Source organism: Malurus melanocephalus, unplaced genomic scaffold (assembly GCF_030028575.1).
Source record: "Malurus melanocephalus ecotype Western Australia unplaced genomic scaffold, MMel_1.1 scaffold_105, whole genome shotgun sequence".
Classification (NCBI taxonomy): domain Eukaryota; kingdom Metazoa; phylum Chordata; class Aves; order Passeriformes; family Maluridae; genus Malurus; species Malurus melanocephalus.
Genome location: NW_026623337.1, coordinates 345,097 through 372,229, shown reverse-complemented (window position 1 = coordinate 372,229; position 27,133 = coordinate 345,097). Strand labels below are relative to the sequence as shown.

Here is a 27,133-nt window from a genome sequence, read left to right as displayed (position 1 = left end):
TTTTTGTCCTCCTGGACCCATTCTCCTGGTACTGAGTTTGGTTCTACAGACACATTTAGCTGCTTGTCTTTCATAGGTTAAATGCAAAATCTTGGTTGCTGCCTGGTGCCTTTTTCTACCTCCCAACATCTTTTTCTGTCTTGTCTCCTGGCAGAGATATTCCAATAGGCCACACCTTATTTTTTCAGAGAGAGTAGCCCTGTTAAGATCTCTCTCAACTCCTTTCCTAATTTTGAGATGCTGCTTTGCACCCCAGTCCTCTTATTTCCTTTTCCCAAGGGAAAGCAGGGCMAGATTGTGACACACTGGGGAGGTGACAGCTTTCCCTTGGTTTTGATCTGTGCTATTCAACCTAGCAAGGGAAAGAGAAAACACCTTGGTTTGATGAAACAGGAGCTCCGTGGTAGCAGCTCCTTCATCCCAAAAAGCCAGTGCTGAAAATTGGTGTGGAACAGGAAGATCAGCTCTGGGGAGTGCTGGGAATGTTGGTACATCCCACCAGCAGCTGGTGTGGGGCATCCCCCCTGGATGGGAGCATACAGCTGGAGTGCAGTTGAGCTTTGCAGTTCAGCAGTTTTGGTGATTTTCATCACATGGAGAAACTTCAGGTGAAATTCTTGCTCTCGATTTGATCCTTTTATGCCACATAAAGGAGCTGAAATGGCATAAAGGAAATCTTTCCATTACTGTCACAAATGAGATGGCAGGGGAGCAGTTGTGGAATTCCAGGCACTGCAGTTCCTTCTGCTTGGTCAAAGAGGGAAGGGGCAGTTGGAGGGAGAGGGGAGGGCTGCCAGAGAGAGGCAAAGCACCAGCAGTTCAGAGGCAGCCTTGCTGTTCAGAGAGCCCCAGGGGCTGCCAAATCATGCTGATGCACCTTCCAGCCTTTGAGCCAGCCCAGCTCTGGCAGGAAATGTTGGGAGCTTAAGGATTTTTCTCTGCTTAGACCATCTGGTCTCCAGTGATGAACTCTGCGTTGGGCATCTACAGAGCACCTCGGTTTTGGGAGCTTCTGTGTGCTGCTGCAGGGGTTTCTGATACCGTGGAGATCGTCACAAAAAAAAGGAAGGTGGAAATGACAAGAAGAGATATTAACTCATATGTGAAAACTCTGGTTTTCATATAAAATGACAAGATTGGTGGTACTAATTTTTTTTTCATATTTAGCTTGCAGAGAGTGAGTAAGGTCATATTACAATGAAGATCCATTGTGGRTTGTAACATTATGTGGTCAGCCTACTTTTGCAAAGCATATACATGACTCCAATAAAAATAGGCTTTTACCTAGCRAGTTTCTAACTTGGACTTAGAGGCAAAATGGACAAGTATTTTATTAGGCMGTATGATCAGTAAGGAGCTGGAGAAAAATGACTTTATAAAGGCAATTTAGTTGTAAGTCCTCTGTGCAGCATAGTGCTCTCTGWAGCTGCCACACCTGTGCTGTGCTCGTGATGCAGTAGGTCCAAGCTCAGCTCTCACCCTCCAAAGGAATGCAGGTGTAAAAACAAATCCCAAATTGTATCAGAGGTGCTGATGTGCTTGGTTCATGAGAAATGGAGCATGATGTGCAAAAGGGTCGTCAGCTTAGCTCAGGGCTGAAACGTCTGCAAGTTGCTGAAACCATGGGCAGTTATTTTCCACTTGTACTTAACTATGATGTTTTATCCCCTCATTTTGGGAAAAAAACAAAACAAAACACCAAAACTCMAGCTGATCTGGAAGAAACGTTGCATTAGAGAACAAGGTCCTGTCTATCATGGGCTGGAAAATAATTTGATCTTCGTTTTCTACCYTCCCCATGTTCAGATGGGAGTGAAGGACTCCAGGCTGCCACCACCCAGCTCCTCACACTTACTGAAATAGGGGGGTTATGAAGCAAATTTTGTAATTTRACAGTCTGAGATTGTCTTCCTGCTGTCACCAAAGATACTAATCTCTATAATGGAAAACTGGAAATCAGAAATAGCATTCCGTGTTTCCTGCAGCACATTTTTGCACAATCTCTGATTAATCTACTGATCTTTTTTCTTAGGGGTTTGTCCTTTTTTTTCTCTTTCGGTAATATTCTTTCTCAATATTTTTTAAATAGTCAAATAGAGTGCTTTTGTACTCTGTCAGTCTTTTGGGTTTGTTTTGATGGCAAATCTTCTACTTCCCAGCATGCTATTTTTTTTTTTTTTTAAATTAAAAAAAAAAAAAAAATTGACTTGTGGCAGCATTCCATGATTAGGCACCTTGTAAAAAAAAACCATGTAATTCAGTGATACAAAATACACCTTTTCATGAATGCTCAGCCAAAATAATTTGGCAGTTTTATTGTTTACCTCCTCGTTTTGTTTGTTGAAAAATTGGAGCATTTTGCAAGCTCTTGTATCCTTTAATAATCTTTAGAAAATTATTCATCAAGTCAGCAAATAATTTACCTAATTATGTTATTTTCTCGATTTTTGTTTTGATTTTATAAGAAGCATCTGCAACCTGTAATTTCTGCAAAGCTGAAGGTGCCAAGTATCACATTAAATCATCGTTCTCGTTTCTAGAAAGTATGTGTGTGCTCTGCAGACAGATATACCCCTTTGGCAAGTAGGACTCCAAAACTTTTTGGGAATCATATTTTGTTTGTTATTTTGTTATCTTTTTTTTTTTTTTTTTTAACTCCAGTGACATATGCTAGGCTTAATTGTTGGAAGAGATTCAGAGTGAGCAACTGCACTACGAAGGTATGCTGGCCCATTTTTGGTTTATGCTCTTTTCAAGATTCTGTAATTAATTTTCAGTTAATTACGGACCAGAATGGATTTGGGAAGTCTCTCCCAGCATACACTGTGTTTGGATTTGGTGGGGTTCTTGCATGAGATGTTTCCGTTTGGCTCCCACCTCTTGCTGCTGCTCCKTGGGTGTGTCTGTCCCTGTGGTGGCACTGGGGGGTGTCACCTTGATACTCCTCAGTCCCACACCGGTGCTTGGCATGGTGCCTTATGCCCCCACCACCTGTATCCCACAAAGCAGCAGCCCTGGGATGTGTTCTGCATCGCCACCAGGGTGGCACGGAGCCTCCCSGTGTCACTCCTGTGTGCTGCAGCCTGGAGAATGGGAATGTTTTATACGGTGTCACTTGAGGGGACAGCCATCCCCCTTTCCCTGGCAGGTAGATCCTCACCTCTCTGATGTGATCTAGTGACCAGGGGTCCCTCCCCATTCTGCATGATCTGAGAAGGCTCCTCCTGTGCCATGGGATGTGCCATATGTGCAGAGGGGACAAAATAGTGTGGGAAGATCGGTTCCATGAGGGACTGGAATCCTTTCCGGTGTGGGAAGATCGGTTCCATGAGGGACTGGAATCCTTTCCTGCCTCTGCTCCCATATGAAACACTGCCCCGAGACTCCCTGGCATTGGTTTCCCACAGCAGTGAGGAGCAGCTTGCTCAAGGACCCTTTGGATCTGGAAGGGACACGRAATAGATTTCACCTTGCAAATTACACAGTTCATCATTCTGTCTGCAGAGGCTGCCTGTGAAACCCGCATACATTTACATATGTAAGGCACTTGGTGCACAAGATGCTGGGTGTGATCTGCAGGCTTCACTGGCAGATATCCTTATTTTTTATACATTAAATTATTTCAATAATCTGAAAAATAGGTTAATTAAGATAACCAGTAACAAGATACTATTCTTCACCTTTTTGCCCAGCTTTCCATKTTCTTTTTTACAACTCTTCTAGGAGGGATTTAAAACTGCAGTGTTATTTTCAGTTGCTGGAGCTTATGTGGTTTATATTATCATTGRTCCTATCTTTTGGAGAAAAAAAAAAGAAACACCCACAAACCTGGGAAAAACATAGTATAGCAAAACTGTATCCTCCTAGTTTTCTTCAAAATCTTCTACTAACCAAGATTTCATAATTTTTAAAGGAAAAAAAGCCCCTTTGTGTAAAACACAAGCAATTTGGGATATATGTATGGTTGAATTTTATTTTTCATTTAAACTTTACAGCAAAGTATTTTGAAATGCCATTAACTTTAATGCATTTTTATTTGCATTTATTATGTAGCATTTTCTTGAGGGAATCTAGTCAATTTTTTTTTTTTTACGTGAACATTCAGCTGGGTTTTTGTCAGTTCTTTCAACAGACTCTTACAAATATCAGCAGATTGGAAGAGACCTTTAAGTAATAAATAATGATATTTAAATAATAAGCAAGTAATAAGWAACAAATAATAATTAAGTAATAGATAATTTGCCTGTTCCTTATAAACCTGCTGTTGAAGATATTGTTGGARCCAATTTGTTCAGCAGTTTACTTTTCCTGCTTTTGTGCCCATCTTACTTTCTCCATGTGTATTGCTCCTGGTGTGACCCTCAAACTTTTCAACATGAATCATTCTCATGAACTGAATGTTTAGAATGTATATTAGGAAAAATTTCTTCCCCAAAAGGGCTGTCAAGTATTGGAACAGTCTGCCCAGGGAAGGGGTGTAATCACCATCCTTGGAAGGATGTTTTCCTTCAGAAAACTTCAGATCTGGTGCTTAGAGACATGGTTTAGTGGTGGGCTTGGCAGTGTTGGATTAATGGTTGGACTCGATGATCCTAAAGGTCTTTCCCAACCTAAAAGTTTCTGTGATTCTGTGAATATTGTAGATAACTCTGAGAACAGTTCCATRCTGCAACTATTAAAGAACTATTTGTGAATGATGATAAAAATACAGAGTTTTGAAGGAGACTTGTAATGTTAGAGYAATCTCTGGGGAATTGATTAAAAACAATATTTAAAGTGTGTCCTTGTACTTGACATTTTGTTGATGATTTTATTCCCTTTGTGAAGGCAGCTGGAGAGGATACACTGCAGTGGTCCAAGAGCCCTCAGCCCACATCCAGCAGTCCCTGATCAGACTCCTAATTGGGTTCATGCTTTGTTTTTCCATGTTTTCCTGGTTCCAGCTCTCCCTTCTGCAAGCACCCAGTTGCCAGCAACATTTGTTTTTCCTCCGGGAACAGCCTTTCAGGCTTTTGGCGTGGGGCTGCTGWGCTCCAGACTTCCCTYTTSTGTCTGCTGGACTCTCCAGGGTGCYGTTCAAGGCACAACACCCTTGGYTGTCATCCTTGCAAAGGAGCTGCATCTCTGCTGGGAGTGTGTCCCAGCCTTCACATTCTATACATGGTGCCTTGCTTTGGTTCAAAACACAAGATGGGTGATCACAGTTTTCTGAGAGAAGGATTTTCAGCATTTCTGAAATTGTTACAGGCAGCTCTTGGTGATGTTTTGTTTTCTTCCTGAATCACCAAATTATCATTCTTCCTTCCACAGTGATGTACTTTTACTCTTCCTCGCAGTAAAAACATAGTCTTTGCTGTGAGAACCAGCCTGTGTCTCCTGTTCCTCTTTTTCCAGAGCTGCTGGTTGTCACCACAACCCCTTTTGAAACCTGCCCCTGCGGTCTGTGATGATGTGTTTCCATTACTCACTTCCCCATCACTGAGAGAAGCTGCAGGAGCAGGAGGAACATGCCCTTTTGGCTCCCACTGAGCCTTTGCTTTGGAGAGTTTCCCCCTGAAATAACAGGGCACAAAGATTTAACTTAACCCTGCTTGCAACAGCCTTGGCCAAAGTAGGGATGGGCTCACAATGCTGAACTGTGGTTTTTGTTTTCCGTCTTTTTTTCCTGCTTTTCCCCCCACCCCGCCATCAATTCCCAAGTGCACGACTTTCCATTTTTAGTACCAGTGTTCTGCTAAAGTAAGTATGAGGTGTGGCAAGCACACCTGGCTCAAAGCAGCCCTTGGAGYTTGGTGATAGCAGAAAGAACATTGCACAGCAGGTTATGAAGGGAAGGTTGAACACATTCTAGCCTTAGAAACACACAGCAGCAAGAAGCTGGTGTTCAACAAAGAGGGAGGCAGGGTGAAGGCGCTGGATAGAGGGTTTCTGAGGCACCCAGGTGCTCACATCTTCCTGCACTCTGGGGCTGGTGATTTGTGTGCTTTTGTGGCTCTCTGCCATCACCTTTCTCAAATCATCTATATGGTTAATGTTAGAGATTTGCCATTTCCCTGGAAAAATGGTTGATATTACATACAGAGTGTTTTCAGTAATGCTAAGGGTGATTTACCGAAGCAAGAGATTAACAGGGTTATACTCTTTTTTCCTTTTTTAATGACGAATCATGAGCTAGAAGTGAAAAATATGGCCAAGATGACTGCAGAAGATAAACAGCCAGTTTGTATTCACAGGTAGCGGCGCTGTTATGGGAAGCAGGGTAGATACTTTCTAGAAGATGAGGGACAGACCAGCAGCATTCAGTGTGTTAGGAGTAAGGTCATTTGAGAGAAATCTGAGTTGATAAAAACTGAGCATATAGAAGTTATACAGGTGAGGAGACAAAGGATCTTGAAAGTTTTGTTCCTTGGGGGAAACGTCAAGTGGGAATGTGATAATGGCATATCCAGAAAGACCACAGAGGAAAGGGCAGCACTTAAAAAGTCTACTTTAGCAATAAAAAAACACTTTCCCTTGGAGTGGAAGTCTGAGCACTCAAGATATGGAATGAGAGGTGCTGTGGCACAGTTTGGTTTTGAAGGCCTCTGAAAAGCTTGTTGAGAACCTGTGTCTCCAATGTAAATACGAAGTTTTATACCTGGCAAATGTCTGTCAGGGTTTTGCCGTGTTGTGATCAGGATGAAGAGCACATAAATCATGGAACAGACATGGAACAACCCAAATAAAAGCAAGAGAGGAGACTTGGATGAAGAATGCCTGCAGAAGGTTGGATGGGAATGGGTGTCTTGGGAGGAACKTTGTTGCTTGGCACAAGGCAGAAACCAGCGACCATAGCCAAGAGTATTCAGTCTGGTACAGTCAAAATCTGTTCTCCAAAGTTTCCTTAACTTTCTTTTTAATGAAATTATTACCAATGCTCACAGCTTAAGCTGCTGGTGTTTGATTCCTACAGGTGTCTTGGAGTTGTAGGTGACCTCTTCACATTTGTTGTTGACATTTAACTGCTTGTCTTTATTTAATGTCAAATGGAATAGTTAAAACCACCAATGCATTTAGTAGACAACTCCAAGCTCAAAAATTATTGAATTTGCCATAYGCTTGAAGAATGAATAAATAATCAGTAAAAAATGAGTTTTGGGAGCATCTGAAAAGGACTGATTAAAATTGGCTTTCATCAACATTATAATTTTCTTTTGTAAGCTTTTTTTTTTAAGGCTTTGTTTATTGGATGATTTAAATATTTAGTAAATACATTTCTTTTGAAATTAATGAATAAGTATAAGAGAGAGTTTTATATACCAAAAAAGTTAGATGTGAAATTGTGTTATGTCATTTTGGGATTTAATATGAAATATATGTGGGGGAAAATTTTCGTACTTCAGCCATTTCTCATTAAAAAGCTTTATCAAAACCAGCTTGATTTGATTTTAACAGGAAACCACTAATTGGCATTTGGTGAAAGTTGTTCCCACACAGGGAGGAGTACCCCTATGAAACTGTTATTTTTCATTTAATTATCACTTTGAGGATTGCTGAGAAACAAGCAAATGTGTTAGACATTTTCCCTGACAACCTAAATATTCCTGTAAAATGCACTTTGGATCTCAGCTTTCGTCACTTTCGTCTGCTATCTCTTCATGAATGCTTAGCCTGAAACTCAACTCAAAAATGGGATTACTTCCCTCTGTCTCTTACCCAAAGGCTCCCAGTGCCTTTCCTTCTTAATTGCTGTTCCCATCAGTGCCCCACATGTTAGACAGGGGGGTGACCTGAGCTTCTTCTTTGAGTCAGACCTCAAAACACACAAGATTTGATCTGGGCTTTCACCTGAAGTTTTCTGAGACAACTGCTGTGTGCAAATGCTGGCATGAGGTGCCTCCTCCCTGCAGGTGTTTGCATTTCACTGCTCAGGATCTCGAGCYGTAAGTGTAATCAGAAGAAAATTTGGAGTTTTCATTAAAATACTTTAAGATTTGTTATTAAGAGGGCATGTAGTTATTCAAAATAGTGTTCTTCCTGAGGGGTTTCTTGTTATACTGAAAAGACATCTGAGGTAGGGTCCTATTAAGGGTCTAGTAGTAATTGTAATAATTACATGTATAATAAAGTAGAGAGTAAACAAACATGTAAATCTACAAATTTGGATCAGAACTCAAAAGCATCTTCTGTTCTACTCTGGGCAAAGCAATGTGATGGCATTTTTGGAACAGTGCAATGGTGTTGAGAAGTGCAAGTTGAGGCATGGAGAAATGGGATACCTGAGAGCAGCTGCTGAGGGACTGCAGGGAAGAAAGGAGCACTTGGAGTCAGYGAGGTAAAATTGTTGCAAAAATAGGCAAGTCTTACCTGATGCCAAGGCATCACTCTGTTTCTTGTCAGAGCTGGCAAGTGTGGGCCTGAYGATTGTGTCTGGTTTCAGCACTTCTGGGCAGGGTGGTGGGGATGGGGCAGCCTTGCAAATTTGTCATGTTSCTGTGCCAGTTGGTGGGATTGCAGTACCTGTGGTACCTTTGTGAGGTGAAGAACATGTCTCTCATCTCTTTTGGGASTTGTCCAGAATGAAAGTATCTTTTATGTCTCTTGCTAAGCTATTCTGCTTTTTCACATCAGGCCTTTGCATTTAGAAAAGTTCCTTTAAGATCTAAACTGAATCTTCYTTAAATTTTATATCATGTGGCTGAAGAAAGGTGTATACAGATTAGAGATTATCTTTGTTCTTCCTTGGGCAATAAGATTCTTAGGGCAAAAAAAAAAAAACCCATAGAGTCAAAGAAACTTGTTTCATGTTAGTGTGGAAGGGAGAGCTATTAAGAAGGTCATGATACCAGTCTTTCAGTTCTAAAAGGGGTGTAAAAGAGGACAGGAATGATAAGTTGTTCTTTGTGGCCACAGGGGGAATGATGAAGCGAAATCAACTTCACCACAGAAGAAAATGATGCAACATTGGAGATGTTGGGAGAACACTGAGTGGTTAGATGTTGGAGGAAGGTGTGGGATATTGTGGAATTCCCCTTATTGGAGATTAATAACATACTGAGTTGGGCAAAGTACAGTTGATCCCGCTCAAGGCGAAGGGATAAACTCTTCAGATTTATTGTTTCTGTGTTTTGCAGGCCTGTGCTCGAGCAGCATTGCACTGCAGCACTTATTAGAGTCTGCTCCAAAGAAGGCAAAGTACAGACACTTCTGAGGTTGTCCTATAGGTAACCAAAGYAATATTTACCTGGTTGCAGTCTGGTTTAGTAGGAGCTTAAACCCAATTAGAAGAATGAACCAAAATACACTTAGGTGAGCATAATGAAAGTAGTACACAATTATTCTTAAGATATACATTTCTTCCTCCCATGCTGTACCTCCTTTTTTGGCATCCAAATGTAAACCAGGAATAAGTATTGCACGTATGGATGGTCCTGGCTCTTTGCAGGGTCTGACCAAAGGCAAATAAAACGTGACATTTCCACAGATCAGACTTCATGCATGTTTACTCCTTGTCTTTAAGCTGTCCAATCCTGTCAGATTAAAGTGTGATTTGTTAATTAGTAAGCAGTATGCCAAACTATGCCATTGTTTCAGTTGTGCCTTCCATTTCATTCTACTGAATTCACATTGCATTTGAGCTTATTGTCCAGTAAAAGCTTCTGTCTGCCAGTGGAGGATAAGAAATTAGGAAATTTCCATCTCTTTGTTAACTAGACTGCTGATTCCTCAGGCTCAACAGCGAGTGATAGCATTTTCTATCACTTTTCCTCTGGGTCACAGCTGTCAGAAACAGATTTTAAAACTTATTTTGCCACATGAAGTCAGGACCTTTGTTTTCTTCCTCACCAGCTGCAGTCTTCCTTTCTATGCATATTTGAACAGGCTACTGGGGTTTATTCATAGTTTCCCAAATGCCACTGCAGAAATCACCCTTGAAAGGCCTCTGCTTTGYAAGAGTCAGGTTTTTTTGGCAGCGTGTCTTACGTGATCAAATAATTTTGTGCTCTCCTTTAAGTCCCTGTACAACTTGTCCCTGCTTCAGTAGTTGCTTTTCATTTGCTTCCTCCCCTTGGTGTGTCCAGTTAAAGCAGGAACTCCTCTGTTTGTCCRTGTGCCTCCCAGATTTGGACCTGATCCTTCCTCTTACACATGGCACAACAGGAGTTGGACTCATGGATCCTACTGGGCCCCCTCCAGCTCAGAGTACTCTATGATTCTAACACTCAGGGTCACATTTAGAAGTTCTTCATCTGCTGCAGCTACCTGAAAATCAGTGATTTGCTTCCCAAAGTGAGTGATAGGTCTTGTGGAAGCTTTAGGGTCCTATCTGGGTTGTTTCCTTCTGTGTTTCTGGAAAAAAAAAGTTGTGCCTGAGTGCACTTTGTATGGAAAGTGGGATGATGCTGTAAGATCTTCTTTGCATTACTGCTTTGCACTTTATTCCAAGCATTTCCAGGCATATGTGTGTGTATATATATGAAGTCTGTGTTATTGTCTAGAAATTTCTCAGCAAAATCTCATTCCCATTGTGTAGACAACTAAGTGAAAAAAAAAAGTCTGCACCAAGATAGCTCAACATTTTCATGTTGAGATGCAGCAGATTTGGGGGAAGGGAAAACACTGTACGTGGTAGCAGCAAAATAGCTAATGAGAACAGATGTCAGCTCATTGAAGTAAGTGAGGCAAAGTCACCAGACAAACATGATGAAAAGATTCAGAGGAGGGAAAAGCAGCATTTTGATGGAGCATTTATCTGTACAGAGGTGGAGGCGCTGGGTGAGGGCTCAGAGAGAGAAAAGTCTCTCCAGAGGCTGTCAGAGCTGCCTCGAGGGGAGAGTTAACAGTGTGTCCTGCAGCATGAATAAAGATCTGTTGGGTCAGGATCAGTCTGGTCCTGGCTCTGRCAGAGCTTTATATATGCAATTAAATAGAGATCTTAGTCACCTAAATCGTGTCTTTTGGTATACAAACAATAAATGCTTTTCTGATGGACATCAAGCAAGCTCTGGATATTGTCTTAAAAACAAAAAAATTGAATTCCAGGGGTTTGTCATCTCAAGTCTTGTAATTCACCCTACACAGAACTATGACTAATTTTCAAAACTTCAAATTTAGCTTACTTTTTTTACTTTTAGAGTATTGGAAGTGAGCACGAATCTGCAGAGCATTTTACATTATTTGTTTGCTATATTTGAGCACTAGTACAATTCTGCAAACAAGATACTACTCTCTTCTACTCTCTAGAAATATGCTGAATTAAATCATAATACTTATGGGAATTCATCTACTATTAAAAACATTTTGTTCTTTGACATTTCTGGATCCCATTTTTTTATCAGTAATGTGATGAAAATGATTAGTTTTGAGCCTATGAAAAGTAGCGATTGGGTGTGTGGAGTCCATAGTTTGATTTGTGTATATTCCCTGGGCACAGAGGGAGTATATTATACATAAAATCTACACATGTTAGCTCCCTTAATATCCAACTTGTGTAGCATGTGTAAATTTACCATGATGTTTTTAAAAAGAGAGTATACTAGTTTATCTTATCTCATAACTACCCTAAACCCTCAAACTCTACCTTTAAGAATCAGGAATGTCATGAATTTGTAGCTGATATTCATCTTAATTTGTATTCCAAAACCAGTTTACAATAGGGCCACATCCAGATAAATGTCATATTACTGGACCTGGAGTAACATTCCCTGTTGCAGATGACAAGAAACCTGTTCAACATTTTACAGATGGCACAAATGCTCCCATCCTGAGATGGCAGGATCCCTGTTTCAGCTTGGTGACAGGAGACTTCCATGTGAAGGGTCATTGCTAAGGAACTAGCTGTCCAAACGACTTGTGGCTTATTTGTTCCCCTTTTATACTGTAATTTATTTTTAGAGCTACAGAGAATGTCTGTTGGAAGTGCCCTTTTAAGTCTGTGACTTTTTCAGTGCTTCACCTTTTTTTTTTTTTTTTTTTGGAATGTAAAAGACCTTATAAAATACTTACTCAACGAGTCATGTCAGATATTTGAGATGTTAACCTCAGGTATATCCACAGTGTCTTTACTGTTTGTTTTTCTTCACCTATTACTCTATCTCAGGTGCATTAAAAATACAGGTATTATAGTACAATATCCTGGCTGTGTAGGGAATAGGAGGKACAAGAAGTCCTGCAGTTGGAGATAATATGCAGTCACTGCTTCATGGCCATTGGGATGAMATTCTTGTCCTAACCCCAAATAGGCTTCAGGCTTCAGCTTTGTCACATGAAATGCCTCATTCATGCCCTGTCCCTTGGTCTGTGTGGTGARCCAGGGATTTCTTGAGCATTTCCAGGGAGTAATCCTTGTGAGCATGGCTTTTGCTCTCCAATTCAGAGGTGGCTTAGTGGGTTTTGTAGTTGGTATTGGAGTGAATGTGAAAAAGAGCTTTTAAAGAGAGACTTGGAGTAAGTACTGCTAGGAGTTTGTATTTAATCTTTACTTGTTGGTTTCTGTGGGAGTTACCAAACCAGTTGAGCTACAGTGCTGGCATGAAGYCAAATGAAAAATACAGTTTTCTTCACTGTAAACATGACTGTCAAGCAGTAATGTTTTTCTCAGCTTTATTTTAAAGGCATTATAATGGAAGRAAATGAAACTAAAACACATTTTTATGCCAGTTTTATATGTGGAAGAATGTTCTRTCTTTTCTTCTAATGAAAAATGCTCAGAGAATAGAACATACAGGCTTGTGTCTTAAGTATGTGATCAGTTATTTGCTTTGTGAGATACTCTATGGAGTTGGTAAACCAACACTTTTTTTATTCTGGTGTAGTTATAGTGCCAATACATTTTTTTGCATCTGCAAACATGAAAGATGTGTAAAGTTATTTATTTTCAGTTCTGTCTTGATAACAGAAAAAACAATAGTGCCTGAGAAACTTAATGAATAATAGCAGCAAACACTAATCTCTATCCGCTCCTTTAGGCTTGTTTTTAAACTCTGTTTTCAGTGTCCAATGGCTCTGTTAACTCCTCATCAGACATTCAGCTGAGCTTGCTCATTGTTGCTTTGCTTTAGGGATTTATTTTGTTGAAAAAACTGTCTTTCTGAGAGAAATGCAAAGTATGTTTAGTGCTTACAGTGGTTTCACCAGGACATCCTCACGTAGGTGCAACTGCATCAAATGGGGAGCAACTGCATTTTCACTTACTTTTCAGGATTAATCTTACCAGGGTTGTCTGCTTTGCCTCTAACTCCCTCTGTTTTGTTTTTCAGAGTGAGCAAAATGCCTTTTTAACAAAATGTTCGATTAGCTGCTGCTTTGTAAGATGGGTTTTTGGGTACTAGAATCAGAAATTACATCTTGGAGAATGGATGCCCCATCCATGTAACTTGATGTGCCAGAGGATAAAAAAATCCTTCGGTTGTGCTTCATTGTTTGAATGAGCTTTTTTAAGAATTTCATAATAGAAAAGTAAGAAATAAAATTTGAATGGACTTTGAGAAGGATCTTCTCAGAATTCCTGTGTCTTGAGACAGAATAAACAGCAGTGAAACCTTTGCTGACAAATACTTCTCACATCTTCCTTAGAACCTCAAATGGACAGCTATTCCTATGTAACCTGTGCTAATTCTTTTGATAATTGGGAAGTTTTTAAGTAGATGTGGTTAGCTGAAAAAAGGAACTTTAAATTTTATTAGGAGCAGTACATTTTTGTTTGCATATTCAATCCTTTTATTAAAAAAWTCAACTTRCCTCGTTTGGTCTGTATGTCTGCAGGCGCTGAGGAAATAAGGAATTCTCAAAAGCAGACATACATGCTGTAGGTGAATCAATGAAATTAATTTCCTTCACCTGATTTCCTCCAGCTCTCAGAAGGAAAAGTGATGAAAGTTAAACAAAGGTCTCTGAAGTTCTCTGTAGTCTGAGGATTGTTGGTGCAGAGATCAGCCAGGAAGGTCCTTCRTGGTGTGATGGAAATGACCACAAACTGGTGCTGGGATTCTGGACTCCCTGCTCTGTGCAGGATGTGCTGCAGTGGCAGTGAATTTTATTCACCCTTTGAGCACGATAGGAGCATCTCTTTGGGCTYCTTCAAGACCTTGTATATGAGCAGKGRYATCACTGTTTTCTGTAGCAGTGTCTCATGTTTATCCTAATAAATAACATTTTCCATTGAATCTTGGGATGAACCATCTCCTCTGATTTCAAGGTACTGCCCCTGGCAAGGAAGTGTTGAAAACAACAGGCTGTTGTTGCACTTGGATGTGTATTATCCTGAACCCTGGTCTGCCATATCCTGCCTCGCTCATTCCCAGCCACTGGCTCTGGGCAGGCAGGAAGGAATGTCAAGGAAACAGTAAAACATTAATGGCTGCTGTCCCCAGAAATGGTCTCAGGGCAGCAGCTCTGCTGTTGAGGAGCGTTTTGTTAAAATGGTTGGTTTGTAGCAGAGTAATGAGGGGATTCTCTGGGTCTCGTTGGGGAGTTTTCTGTCCTGTAAACAAGAGGAGCAGGAGCGAGCACAYAGAGCAGGCTTTGAAAGCTTCCCAAGAGGCAGTGGGATGGCATGCTGGGTTGGAGTGGAAGTGAATATTTTGGAGAAGAGAGCAGGRGTGAGGTGGAGGTTGACCAGAAGCGATCCTGAAACTGCTGAAAAGATGTTACATTTAATGAAAGATGGGRGAGAGGAATTGATAATAGGGGGAAAAACTTGAGGAGATAGACTGTGGAAAGAATACGGTCTAAGAAGGGACTGTTTACCATAATATTCCAACATAGGCTTGTATTTACTGATGACAGTAAAAGGAATGTTGTAATAATCAMGAGACAGGAAGATAAAAGTCCAGACAAGGGTTTCAGCTGTGTCCAGATAGATAAGAAGGACTATATTTGAGAGAACTTACTCTGAAAAAGCTGCAAACATGAAAATGTAGTTCATTACTTATTGATTTCAAAGATTTATTTTTGTTACATTTTCCTATTTCAAAAAGGGTGGTGGTGGGCTTTTGTTTTGGTTCTTTTGTATGCTTTTTAAACTGGATTGTCGTGATCTTTAATTCCAGTTATTTCCTCATGCTATGGCAAAGTTGGGAATGCAACCYACAGGGAATGGCTGGCGTCTCTTCAATGAGTGGAAATATCAGTGTTGCTGTCTTCCAACAGTACTTAGTGAGGGAAAGTAGAGAGGGTGGCATTAAAGGAAAAAAAATGGAAATCAAAAGAAAAGGGAAGGCAAATTATCGGGGACATGTTGATAACAATGAGAAAGGTTCAGCCTTTTTTCTTTAAGTGGCTAAATATTTAAGCATTATTTCAGAATTGCTMAACACAAGGGGACATGTTACGAATGTATCAAAGCAGCAAAAGCAAAGGGGCTGGACTAGCTTGGGCTGTTCAAAATGGATTGACTACATTTCCRAGTGAGGCAAAAGCTTAGGAGGACTCTGGGTCTGCTAATTTGTGCAGATTTCTTTTGATGACCAAATGCAATGGAGAACACAAACTGGTGATAAGTGATTACAGTTCTGGAATGTTCAGTTGGCACCGACCACAGTAAGTAGGGTATTTTATGCATGTSTGTATGGAGGCAGATACTGGACATTCTGTCATGTATAAAAACATCCAGTGGAGCAGTGAAAATGAGTTTGTAGTTGTCTTTTGGTCCTTTTTCCAGTGTGACAATGCTTCAGGCAGTCAGGTATTTCTTAAGGTCCTGTTTCACTTAAGAACTTTGAGACTGTACTTCTGCTCCCATTTCCTATAAAGCCCAARGTTTTGCTGCCTTTCCATACTGACCTGTTTCTCATTCTGCTCATCTCCACAGCCCGGAAGTCCAAAAAGTTGGGGAAATTGAAAGGGATGCACGAGGAGCAGCCCCAGCAGCGGCAGCAGCCACCCCCGCAGAGCCCCGAGGAAGGGACGACGTACATCGCGCCCGTGAGCGAGCCCTCTGTCAACACTGCACTTGTYCCCCACATGTCTGCTATCTCACCAGCACTTACTCCCTCTCCTGTCAAGATCCTTGAAAGCATCGAGCCGGAGATCGTGTACGCGGGATACGACAGCTCAAAGCCGGACACAGCCGAGTACCTGCTCTCCACCCTCAACCGCCTGGCCGGCAAGCAGATGATTCAGGTGGTGAAGTGGGCAAAGATACTTCCAGGTAGGACCATGAGTGGGACCATCTCACTCACATCTGCTGAGATGTCACTTTGTTGGTTTTTTTAGCTCAAAGAACTATTTTCCTGACAAATTGTATCTTTAATCATGGACTGTGTTGAAAAAACCTCCAGTTGGGATGGTGCGAGATGAACTTCTGCRAGAACATTGTTGGGTTTCTTCCTTACTTGATATAGTATTTGTTTCATATATCTCCGATTGGTATTTTAAAAGCTTTTCTTTTCAATAATAGCCTCTTAAGAAGAAAAYGTGTTTTGTTACTGGAATGGAAAGTTACAGTTTTAATTTTTCTGAAGTGGGTGTGTTGCTCTTGTTTGTGAATACTAGAAAAGTAGTAAGCAATGTGTTTGGTGATGGTTTGACCAGCCCTTGTAGTTCATGGGTATTTTCTGGTTTGATCTCTAGGATTTAGAAACTTGCCTCTCGAGGACCAAATTACTTTAATTCAGTATTCATGGATGTGTCTGTCATCGTTTGCCTTGAGTTGGAGGTCGTACAAACACACAAACAGCCAGTTCCTCTATTTTGCTCCAGACCTGATCTTCGATGAGTAAGTATTCCTTTATGGCCCTTTTCAGTGCAGGCTGGAAGGATTGCTCTGTCTTTATTTGGGTTTTAGGCATRCTTGCAGTCTAAGAAAATTTCATCTAATTCTGGCTTAAAAAGTAGCTGAAGTTTTAATTTTTTTCAGTGACTCACTTTTCAGTTGCCAAAGCTTTGATTACTGCTGTCCACTTCTTGTGTATGGGGATGTGTTCTCAAATTAGGACCATCCTACTGGCTTGAAATGTGACTGATACACARCCACAATTTATAGAAAAGAACATTTTTTGGTATCTACTGGAGCTTGGAAAAATACCCAACTTCTAGGAAATGTGAATGTTTAAATTACTGGGGTTTTTCAGAGCAGTCGTATAATGGTGCTTTTGTTAACAATATACAGCTGTTCAATGTGTTTTCTTGACAGTCTTAATTACCCTTCTTTGCAACCGTGAAAGAAGCCAAAATGTTTTTTTCAGCAATRAAACATAACTTCTTTTATGATGCATTCAGACAAAAAGAAGGATCAACCATTCTGCCTGAGTATGTGTGTTCCTTCATATTTTATGTTTGTGTGTGTTTAGTGCTTTGCTTTTGATGACTATAATTTAATTTCTGTTTCATTCTCCTAGTGTTTATTACAAGACAGTAAAGTCAAAATCTAAGTGAATGTGCAGGCAGTCAAACGGAGGTCCCATCATTTGCTTATTCCAGAAGTTTGTTTTTCTAGAGGTAAAAAAGGAAACATAATCAATAGGATATGGGTGCTCTTGAAGAGAAGAAAAAAATAACTTACTGCTTAATCTTCTGATGCATTCTGAAATGTTTTTCTTGGAAAAGATGCTTTGTTGCTGTCCATCTTAATAGTCTGTCTTTGATTTAGGAATTCCTAAATAATTAATGAGTAYGAGATGGGTCCCAAAGCAGTGAGCAATATCAAAGGAGTATTGTTTGGTTTGGGTTTGGTTTTTTGGGGTTTTTTTGAGTGGGGAACTGGTGGTTCACTACATGTGGCTGAAAATGTAGTGTCAGCCATTTTTCTTSTTGAAAGCACCTCCATTATGACTTGGACATTAGAGAATTGTCACAGGAAAARAGAGGTATCTGTAGCTAAAGCTAAGTGAAAATGTGAACTTTGAAAAGTTTAGTTCTCCTGGGGAAAYGTAGACTAAAAGTTCAAGCACAAAAGCAGCTTTTACTCATCTCAAGAAAGYCAGTCATGGGGTCAGAATTTATTGGACAAAGAAATCAATCCTTCTTGCAAATAAAAGTATGTGCATTGCTTGCTCTTGTTACACTGCAGCTAGAAGCAACTTCCAGAATTCRAGATCAATTATGAGTTTTATGCTGCAAGCCTTGAAGATAGGTGCCTGCAGAGCTATATTGAGTTTGAGATAGGAATCCAGTTGGAAAAAGGATTGCAAAATTAAGGCAACACAAATCAGATGTGTATGTGAGATGGTGGCCTGGTCACCTCTATTGGTCTCCTCTCTCTCTATTTGGTAATATGCTCATTGCAGAGAGAAGGCAATTGTTTCTAAACAGAGAAAAAAATAAATTGCGAGGAGACGTGAGAGGGGACAGGGCGTTTTGAAGCAGCTAATCAGGGCATAAAAAATCCTGGGAGGTAAAAGAGTAGGTCAATGTTCACTGAAACAGTAATGGACACATCTCTGAGCAGGACGGGTTTTCTCACTTGGCTTGTGTTTCATGCACAGTGGGCATTACAGCAGATGTTTGTTCCCAGTTTCTCACATTGCCACACAGACGGTGCTTGAGACTGCATTTGGAGTCCAAGTCAGGGCTCTCTGGCAAAGGGAAGTTGTTGAGAAACTGCAGAGCCAGTGGAGATTGGCCAAGGTTGTTGGGGCTGATTGGGACAGTGAGGGACCTGAGATGATGTGGTGCAGATTTGCTTGCAGCCTTCAGCTTCCTGATGAGTTGTTGTGGAAAAGGTGAAGTCTGTCTCTTCCTGGAGGTGCTTAGTGGAAGAGGGAGTGTTTGTGATCTCAAGTTTGGGACAACTAACTGCCTCCTGGGCAACAGGACACATTTCATAAGGAGATGGTGAGACAGCAGAGCAAGTCTTGGAGTTTCTGTCTCAAAAGATGTCCAAGCCTTTGCTGGGGAAAACCCCAAGCAGCCTGCTCCAACTTGGATATTAACACTGCTGGGAGCAGGGTGTTGGACTTGAGACGTGCAGAGGTCCCTCCCAAACTACTCTTTCATGATTTTAAGTCCAAGAGATGCAGTGCTTTTCCCAGTTTTGAGGTAAGGCCAGAGACGAATTACTGGAATTGTATGAGTGGGCCAGTATGGTTTGGTTTAGAAACCATTCCCATAATACAAAACRCAATACAGATTCCTTTTTGTGAAGTGCTCTGAAGCTTTGCTCTGAAATTGTTGAGGGCTGGTCTTACCTTTACCTTTTGAGTGCCATGAACTTGGAAGTGTGCTGTGTAATTATAAGCACTGGCCTTTGTTTCCATAACACAARGTTGATCAGACCGCCCTGAGGTTTACATGGTGAAACTTTTTGAGTATTTTACAGCCCTTGGCATTTTAGGACATTTATTAATTGATGCAGAATGAAAGGGAGATGTTTTACAATGCCTTTCCTTCTGCTAGTTTGAGAGAGTTACATTTCTGTTATCACCTGGGCAAGATTTAATTGGTAATTTTTCGAATTGTGTCTGGAGAGGTCATTTCCCATCTCTGTGCAAGAAAAAATAAGAAATATCCCTGACCAGGCCTTTGGTGCCCCACAGGGTTCAGCATTTTCTTCAATGAACAGTTAAAAAAGAGTGAAAGTAGAGGTTGGCATTTGCAGAATTATGTGGCTTTGTTTTATGTTAAATGAATTTTCCGTTTACTCTTCACGACTGTGAATAAAAGGAAGTCGTAATGTTTCTGGAGGGCCATGATACATGATCTTGTTTTCTTTCTTATTCTGAAGGCTTGTAAACAGGGCCAATAACAAATGTGGATCCCTGTTGTTAATAGCTGTTAAATGTAACTTTGATTGTATAAATACAGTGCAGAATGCCTCCCTGCTCATATGTGGTTTGATTTCCTGTTAGGCTTGTGGAAGACTGGAAATATTTGTCCGCCTTCCTTTAGTCATGCTACATATCTAATTAAGTGTACTGTTTGTCCTTATGGTTCAGGCATATATTCCATTGATTTAATTGAGCTTAACTGAACGTGAAGATTTTAACTGAGGGATAGGAAAATGGCTGCTCAGCCTGTTACAAAAATGCCTAAAAAAGGCCTGAAAAGAGGCATAAAATAGATCAGTGTGTTTTATGTTTTGTTTGTGTAAGTTGTGACGTGCAGGTTTTTAATCCATTTTTTTCTGTGACATAGTGGTTGTAATCAAAGTTAATATTCTGTAGATACATCTTTGATTTTAATCCACAGTAAATCTTTAGAAGACTGTCATATACATGACACCATAGAATTCCTGTGGAGGATCTCTTAAAGAATGACTGCTGCACATGTGATAACACTCAAAAGGTGTTGTGGTTACGTTCYTAAGGCTGTGCTAACTCAAATTAAAGAAGATGCAAAATTCCAACATTAAGGTGGTYTGTGAAATCATAGTTTAAGCCCTTTGAGTACATGCTTTGAAGACTGCATCCATAACAAAACCCTTAAGTTATGCTATCCTGTAATATTTTTCCCATGTGACTCCTTTGATCAGGTTGGATGAGATGTAAGGATTATGTAGTGAGAGACTGTTGGAGTTTTCCTTCATTTGTTGTCATTGAGGAAGCCTTGCCTTGGCTGGATCTAGGGATTTGGGAGAACAGAACAGAGGTATTAATGGGGAAGATTTTCTTAAGACATGGCAAAAGACTGTCCCTAATTCAAACCCTAAGCTCTGAGACTTTTCAGGTTCCTGCTGCAAAGTAACAGAAATCCTGCAGAAAAAAAGAAAAAAAAAAAGTCTATTGTTTACTTAACTCAAGGGAGGGAGAAAATTTCKCTGTAAGATTTAACCAAAGACTTTAACTGAAATTTTCTAATCTAATTCAACCTGAGGCAAGCACATGCATGGATAATGTAAGTCCAGAGCATTAAATGGATAAAATCATGCACAATTGAAAGCAGGAAACCAAGCAGTGCTGGCTGGAATGGGTGCAAGAACAAAGMAAGAGATGTACAAAACTCCACGGTTTGTAACGCCAGCTTATTTTCAGGGATTCTGGCTGAAGTTGTGCAAAATGAATACATCCATCTTTATACATCCATRCTCCAGGCAGCAGCCTTCAACATGATTTTTAAGATGTGGTTCTGSAAAAGTAGAGAAGTTAGTTGCAACTTCCATTGGTCTTTCCCTTACTGGGTGAATTAATCATAAAGCTAATGGCTAAAATGGCTCTTTCCCCTTTTTAGGGAAAAGTCCTCAAAGTATTTGAAAATAGGTGCTGTGACAATTCATGTCACAAGAAATCTGATGAGCCTGGCCTTTCAAAAGTAGGAGTTTATTTCTTTGCAGTGCACAAGTCAGATGCCGAAATTCCAGAGAAAGGCCAAKGGATGCTCCTTCTTGCTCAGGTTTTAACGGGCTCAGGCAGTTGCTGTCCCGCCGGCTACTGGTGACAACATCCCAGGTATCTGCTTCCACCCATGCATTGAGCCAGGGCATTGGCTGGCAACCTTTCAGAGGCTCAGGAAGGAACAAAAAGCATTTACAAGTGCAGCACTGCCAACAGAAACCCAGCAGGAGCCAAGATATGGAATGGCAGGGATCCTCGCTCACACAACGTGGGAAACCAGTGGGAGCGGTGGGACATGGGCTGCCTTTGGGGCCATGGCTCGTGCTCCCAGCACATCTCCTCCCAGCTGGAAGCCAGAATCTGCATCCCTTGTGGCAAGATGTACTGCTTATCCACTCCTTCCCCCAGGAAAGACGTGTGGTGGCTTCTTATTTCTCCATAAGGCAAAAACCCAACTGATGGCATTGATGATGAATGTTAAAACTCGAGCCCTGCTCCTTTACATATTGGTTTGTGCTGGCATAAAAACCCCAGAGGAATGGCCCAACCCTGGAATTGCCCCACAGGTCTTGATTTACTTTTTGCTTTTACCTTTTCCATGGTCTCTTTGTAGATTTCTGAATCCTCAGGGAATTCTGAAAAGACTCCAGATTTCAAAATCGTTTCCTATTTTTAGCAAATTTACCCAAATTACCTTATTTACCATTTCAGCCTTACCTGGCTGTAACGTAGCAGTGATGTGGGGTACTGAGAGAGTTCAGTGATGCTGAGACACACCGTGTGGRGATGCTTTAGTACCGTAAAGTACAGCATCAATATTTCAACAGTATTTTGCAAATGCACTGCATGACTAATGTGCTGTGTGTTTTCTTGCTCCTTTGATTTTCCTCAGTTTGTCATCTGYGGCATAAAGAATAAATCACAGGTGCAGAAGTGTGCAGGTTCTGAATTTCCTGGCCATTGCACTTCATTCTGTCATTGCTTTTTACCCTATTCAAGGACTTGAGCATTTGCCTGATGAAAACCAGCCCTAGGCATTGCATGAGGTACCCAAAATTAAAGAACTTTAAAACTTACTTTAAACACTGGGGCCAGTTTTCACAAGCATTTGGATCAGTCAGGTCATTTTTCCATCTCTGAAATTACTGTATTAGAATGTATGCAGCTCAGTCCTTACAGTAAAAAAGGTTTCAGTGGAGGCTGCGCTTTCCTGAGTGTTATGTACAAAACATTAAAGCAGATTATACTGATGGATGTATTGGCTGGTGTGTGTGTGGCTGATAAGGTGAAGCTTTAGGCTRTGGATTTTGAGTGCAGAAGTGGCTGTCCTTTGATTATTGCCATTTTGGGCAATTGTGACACTGCTGGCCACTTTTATAGTTTGTAGTGCAGTATGGGTGGCTTKTTCATTAAACAATTCAATCATCTACTCCAGATATTTTTAAAAAATACAAACTACGTATATAATGTAGTTTTAACGAAGTAGCAAAGTTTACTACAAATTAGCATAAACGCATCTTTTAAAGTGCAAGATTTTGCTCCCAGTGAAACAAAAATGTACTACTGCAATCATCTCTAATGCTACGCCTTTGATAATTGCCCCAAGTGTGAAGTTCTAAAATTTAGAAGGAGCCAGAGGTTGATATTAGCAAYAGATGAGCAATAGAGGATACATTTTTCCAGTGAGGAAGTTGATGTAGAGCAGATGAGGTAGAGACAGGCAGGAAAACCAGCTTCAGTACATGGGGATTTCTAGAAAGTTTCTGTGCTAGTATTTTCATGGGATGTAGATGGGCAGAGGATGTTGTAACACTGAGGAAAGCCATAAAATTAAAGTAAGAATTAAGATGGAGCTCAGTTGAATAGCTAAGATTATATTTAAAATCTGCATTTAATAATTATGTATATTTCATTGGTAAATAACTTTTTCATTACATTCCTAAATCCTCTCAGAATGTGCTTGTGGAAGCTGGGCCCAGTAGGATTTGCTGTTGCATAAGGGAGTGCAAGGATGCAGCAGCCTCTGTGTGCCCTTTCAGTGCTGAAGCCTGYAAGTCTTCCTGCTACTCTGATTTCTATGGTAACAGCAGGAAGATAAACGAAATAAAATAAGCTGAATATTTAATACCACTTTTTTTTTTTTTTTTAATCTCATATATATCAGGGCTCGGGGGGGATGATTATTTAGATCATCTGGGAATGGTGATAATACCACTAAGTAACTTCTCTTATTGTTTAAATGATTACTTTTTGGCAGGAATGATGGTTGTCAACCCTTTTGTCTTCTCTTGCAATCTGTTAATCCTGTAGTTTCTAAATTTAGGTACATGTTTGTAATCTCTRTCATCTGGCAGTCTCCAAATCCCTCATTTTTAATTATTACTGCCACGATGAGAGTGGGTAGGAGTTGTCAGTGTTCATTCTTTACTGATAAAATGTGTGTGTGTGATCACTGGTCTCGTTAAAAGGTCAGCAAGTGCTCCTTGGTGATCCTCCCTGCGTGGTTTTTGYTTGCATTTATTATTTTGGTGAGGAATACTTCATTCATGCCAACTCTTCGTGCAGTAGGAAGTGAATGTCCTCATCAGTCAATTTTTTATATACATTGTTACTACTATTTATTTTTTCTTAAAGGCCAGCTCAGTTCCCATCCAAACAAGTACATAAAGGGATTTTGTTACATACYCCCCCACAGCAGTGCAGACAGAAAGAAATTTTGGAAAACTGCTGTTATACCTGTACATAATAGATATCATATGCTTCATCTAGGTTCTCCAAGTCTTTATTTTAAGCTTTTTTTTCATTGTAAACAGGTCATTGGTTGGGCAAAGCAATAGATTTGGTCTCTTCACATAAATTTCTAAAGGCTCTGCCTTTTAGTGCCTCTACCTCTAAACACTTCTTAAATTTCTAAAGTGTTTTGGTTCAAACTGGGAAGCTGTAAAGGAAAGCAGGAGATAGAGTAGTTTTAAGGAGATCTAGAAGAATGTAGAAATGTCAGAAACTATCCCTCTACCGCAGTTTGCCGTGTTTTAAATTGACAAGTTGCCAAGAAAGCTTAAGATTGGGGCAAGGAGCTTCTTCATTTGCCCATTTTAGCAGTGATTTAGGTACTGTCTGAATATGAGATTGCATTCAGATAGTTRTGCTCAGCAACCCTTCTGTGAATTTGTCTGTTACCTCTTTGAATACATTTATAATCTTGATGTCTAAAATGTTCTGTGGCAGTTGCTTCTGCAATTTAATTATGCATATTTGTTTGTTGGAGATATTTCTGAAGCAGGTGGCTGATAATTTAATGGAGTGCCACTTCATTCCTGTGTTTGCAGTAACAGAGGATATAATCCTCCTCATCCCATGCGTGCCATTTATCATTTAGATCTCCACCAAGTCCTGTTGTTTCTTCTGGGAGCTGAGGAATCAGTGAGTCAGTGACCTCCCCTGGTGTATCAGTTGTCTTCTATCCCTGGCCATCCTCAGCTCCTCCTTCTGCACTGTRTTAATTTTGGGAGGAGAGCAGACTGACATGCTGGGTTCAGAGCACAGTGGATGCAGTAGCGAAATTACATTTTCTGTCTTGCTCTCTACTCTTCTCTCACATCTTTGTTTTTTTTTGACAAACACTGAGCAAGCATTTTCAAAAGGCAGAAGCCCAAAAGCCTGTCCCAGGTTACACCTAGGACTCTTCATTGTGTGRTGTTTGTTAATCCAGCTATTTTGTGGGTCTGGTGGGAGATGATGATACTATCTGCATTGTCCAATGAGTGACTTTCACCTTCCATTTTGCCAGYCAGCCACACAGGCTTGCAGCATTTTTCAGCAGTCTTTCACAGGCAGCTCTTGATTTCATCGTCTGGAGTCATCAGCGAGCTCTGTCACCTCCAGGGGTCTGATTTTTCTCACATGATGTATGAGCACAGTTCTCAGCCCAGGCCCCAGCGTGGAGCTCTGTGAGGCTTCCCTGGTAACCCCCATTACTTGGGAGAGATGTCCATTTGTTGTTACCCTCGCTCTTCTATTTTTAAACTGCTAATAATCCACAAAGAGACGACCTCCTTATCCCTAAGCTCTCTTTAAGAGCTTTCAGGAGGTCTTTTTAATAGCTTTAACATCCAGCCCTTGATTGCATCCTCCCATACCTCCTGATGCAAGGCAGTGTGCAGGTCCTAGGCCAGTAATTACCCATGCTGGCACGYCGACAGAATTTATTAGAGCCCGTACCCAAGCTGCATGCCCCAGTTTCCTTTGTGTGGAAACCAGGGCAGGGGAAAGGAGGAGGAGGAGGAGGAGAAGGGTTGGTGTTTGCTTAGGTCTCACCCCATATGGWTGTGGGATGCAGCTAGACCTGGCATGTGCAAAGCCTTTCCGTCGTGCAGACGTCGCCCGCATCCACCAGAACACCCTCGTGCTATCGCCACAGTGCCCTTACGGATCCGTGAGACGTGACCTCTCCCTGCCAAAGTTCTGCTGACTTCCTTCCTTGCAGCATGGTTATTTATCAATTCATGCTCCTCTTTCAGTGGTTTTGCTCGATATAGAAGTGAAGCTCACCAGCCTCTGGTCTCTCRAGTGCTCCCTTGCCACTCTCAGACCTGCTTTAAGAAATCAGTCACGTTTGTCGTCTTCCACAACTTTTATAAGGGCAATTTAAGCAATAAGCTGCACAGCACAGTTAGTAGTTCAGCAATTCCATATTTAAGTTGCTTTACAGCTTGTGGATGGATGCCATCTGGTCTTGGTGATTTATTACTATTCATTTTACTGTATTTTTTTTTTCTTTCTAAACCTTCTTCTACTCACACTTGAATCCGAAACTACTTCTCACACTTGCTTACTGAAAAGGGAGAGTGGTGCAGAGCTTTGCTGGGCTCCGCTACAGAGAGCACTGATGCAAAGATTTTATTTCACTTTTCTGATCTTTCTCAAACGCCTCTTTTTCATTTTGATCAGTTGGCCYAGTGGATGTTTTGGCAGCTTTCCAGCTTTATGATGTGTTCAAAAGGATTTGACTGTTAGTTTTTATGACTTTAGTATGAAGACTTGCCCAATGATTTTACATTTAGCGCAGACCATGATTATGCTCACCTGGTATTGTCTCAGCATGACTTTGGGATATCCATAAGCATTTTGGGAGAGTTTCTTCTTACTTCGCTCAAGGTCTTAGAATAGAGRTTTGTTCCTTGCAAGCATCTGAATGTGGTGCTGCTTTAATCTTCCTSCACATCAATGAGCTGTTTTCTGGCATCTCCAAATGCCTTCCACATGCACAGAGCTTTCTTCTGCTACTTCCCCTGCAGAGTTAAATGTGATCGAAAGAAAAATTAGGAAGTAATTTTTTAAACTGGCATGAGAGGAAGACGTGCCTCAGTTGACTTCCAGAAATTGCCAGGCTTTGCGTGACAGCACGAGCAAAGTCTTAATTTTTGAGGCATTGTTGGCACAAAAGGAGAATTGCTGCTGCATGTGGAATATAGCAGTAATTTTGTTGATGAACCACTGCAAGTGACAATGAGCCCTGGCAGAATGGATGTATAAAACAATACCTAATGGGCACCTTTTCTGCCTCTCAATACCTTTCTCTGATGAACTTCTAAATGGGGTATTTATTGTCATGTGTACATTATCATCACTTACTATTGAATGTCTTGTTGAAAAAGCATTTTGGTAAAGGCATAATTATGAATTTTCTCATTTAAACTGTGATTTGTCTCTTTTGAAATGCAAATGCAAACCAAAAGAGAGTATTTGGTATCAGCATTCTGCTAAGTGCATAATTAACTGTTAATACCGGCGTATACTTGGGGTTTTCTGCTAGTGATGTGCTTGGGATTTTAGGGTTACATAACTGGGTGATTATTAAGTTGGATTTTGTCACAGGTTCTCTGTTAGTGATTGAGAGCTGAAACTCTCCTTTGGCAATCATTACTCRTGGGCTGTTGCCAATT

The 27,133-nt window shown here is 40.7% G+C and overlaps 1 protein-coding gene across 3 annotated transcripts in view; it reads left to right on the top strand.

Moving 5' to 3' along the window:
- NR3C2 (nuclear receptor subfamily 3 group C member 2) overlaps positions 1-27,133 on the top strand; it is a 188,166-nt gene that overhangs the window by 140,852 nt on the left and 20,181 nt on the right. For all 3 annotated transcript variants that reach the window (XM_057369178.1, XM_057369177.1, XM_057369179.1), the window contains 2 exons: positions 15,791-16,129; positions 16,552-16,696. In XM_057369178.1, coding sequence (XP_057225161.1) covers positions 15,791-16,129; positions 16,552-16,696 — 484 coding nt within the window. The remainder of the gene's footprint in view (positions 1-15,790; positions 16,130-16,551; positions 16,697-27,133) is intronic.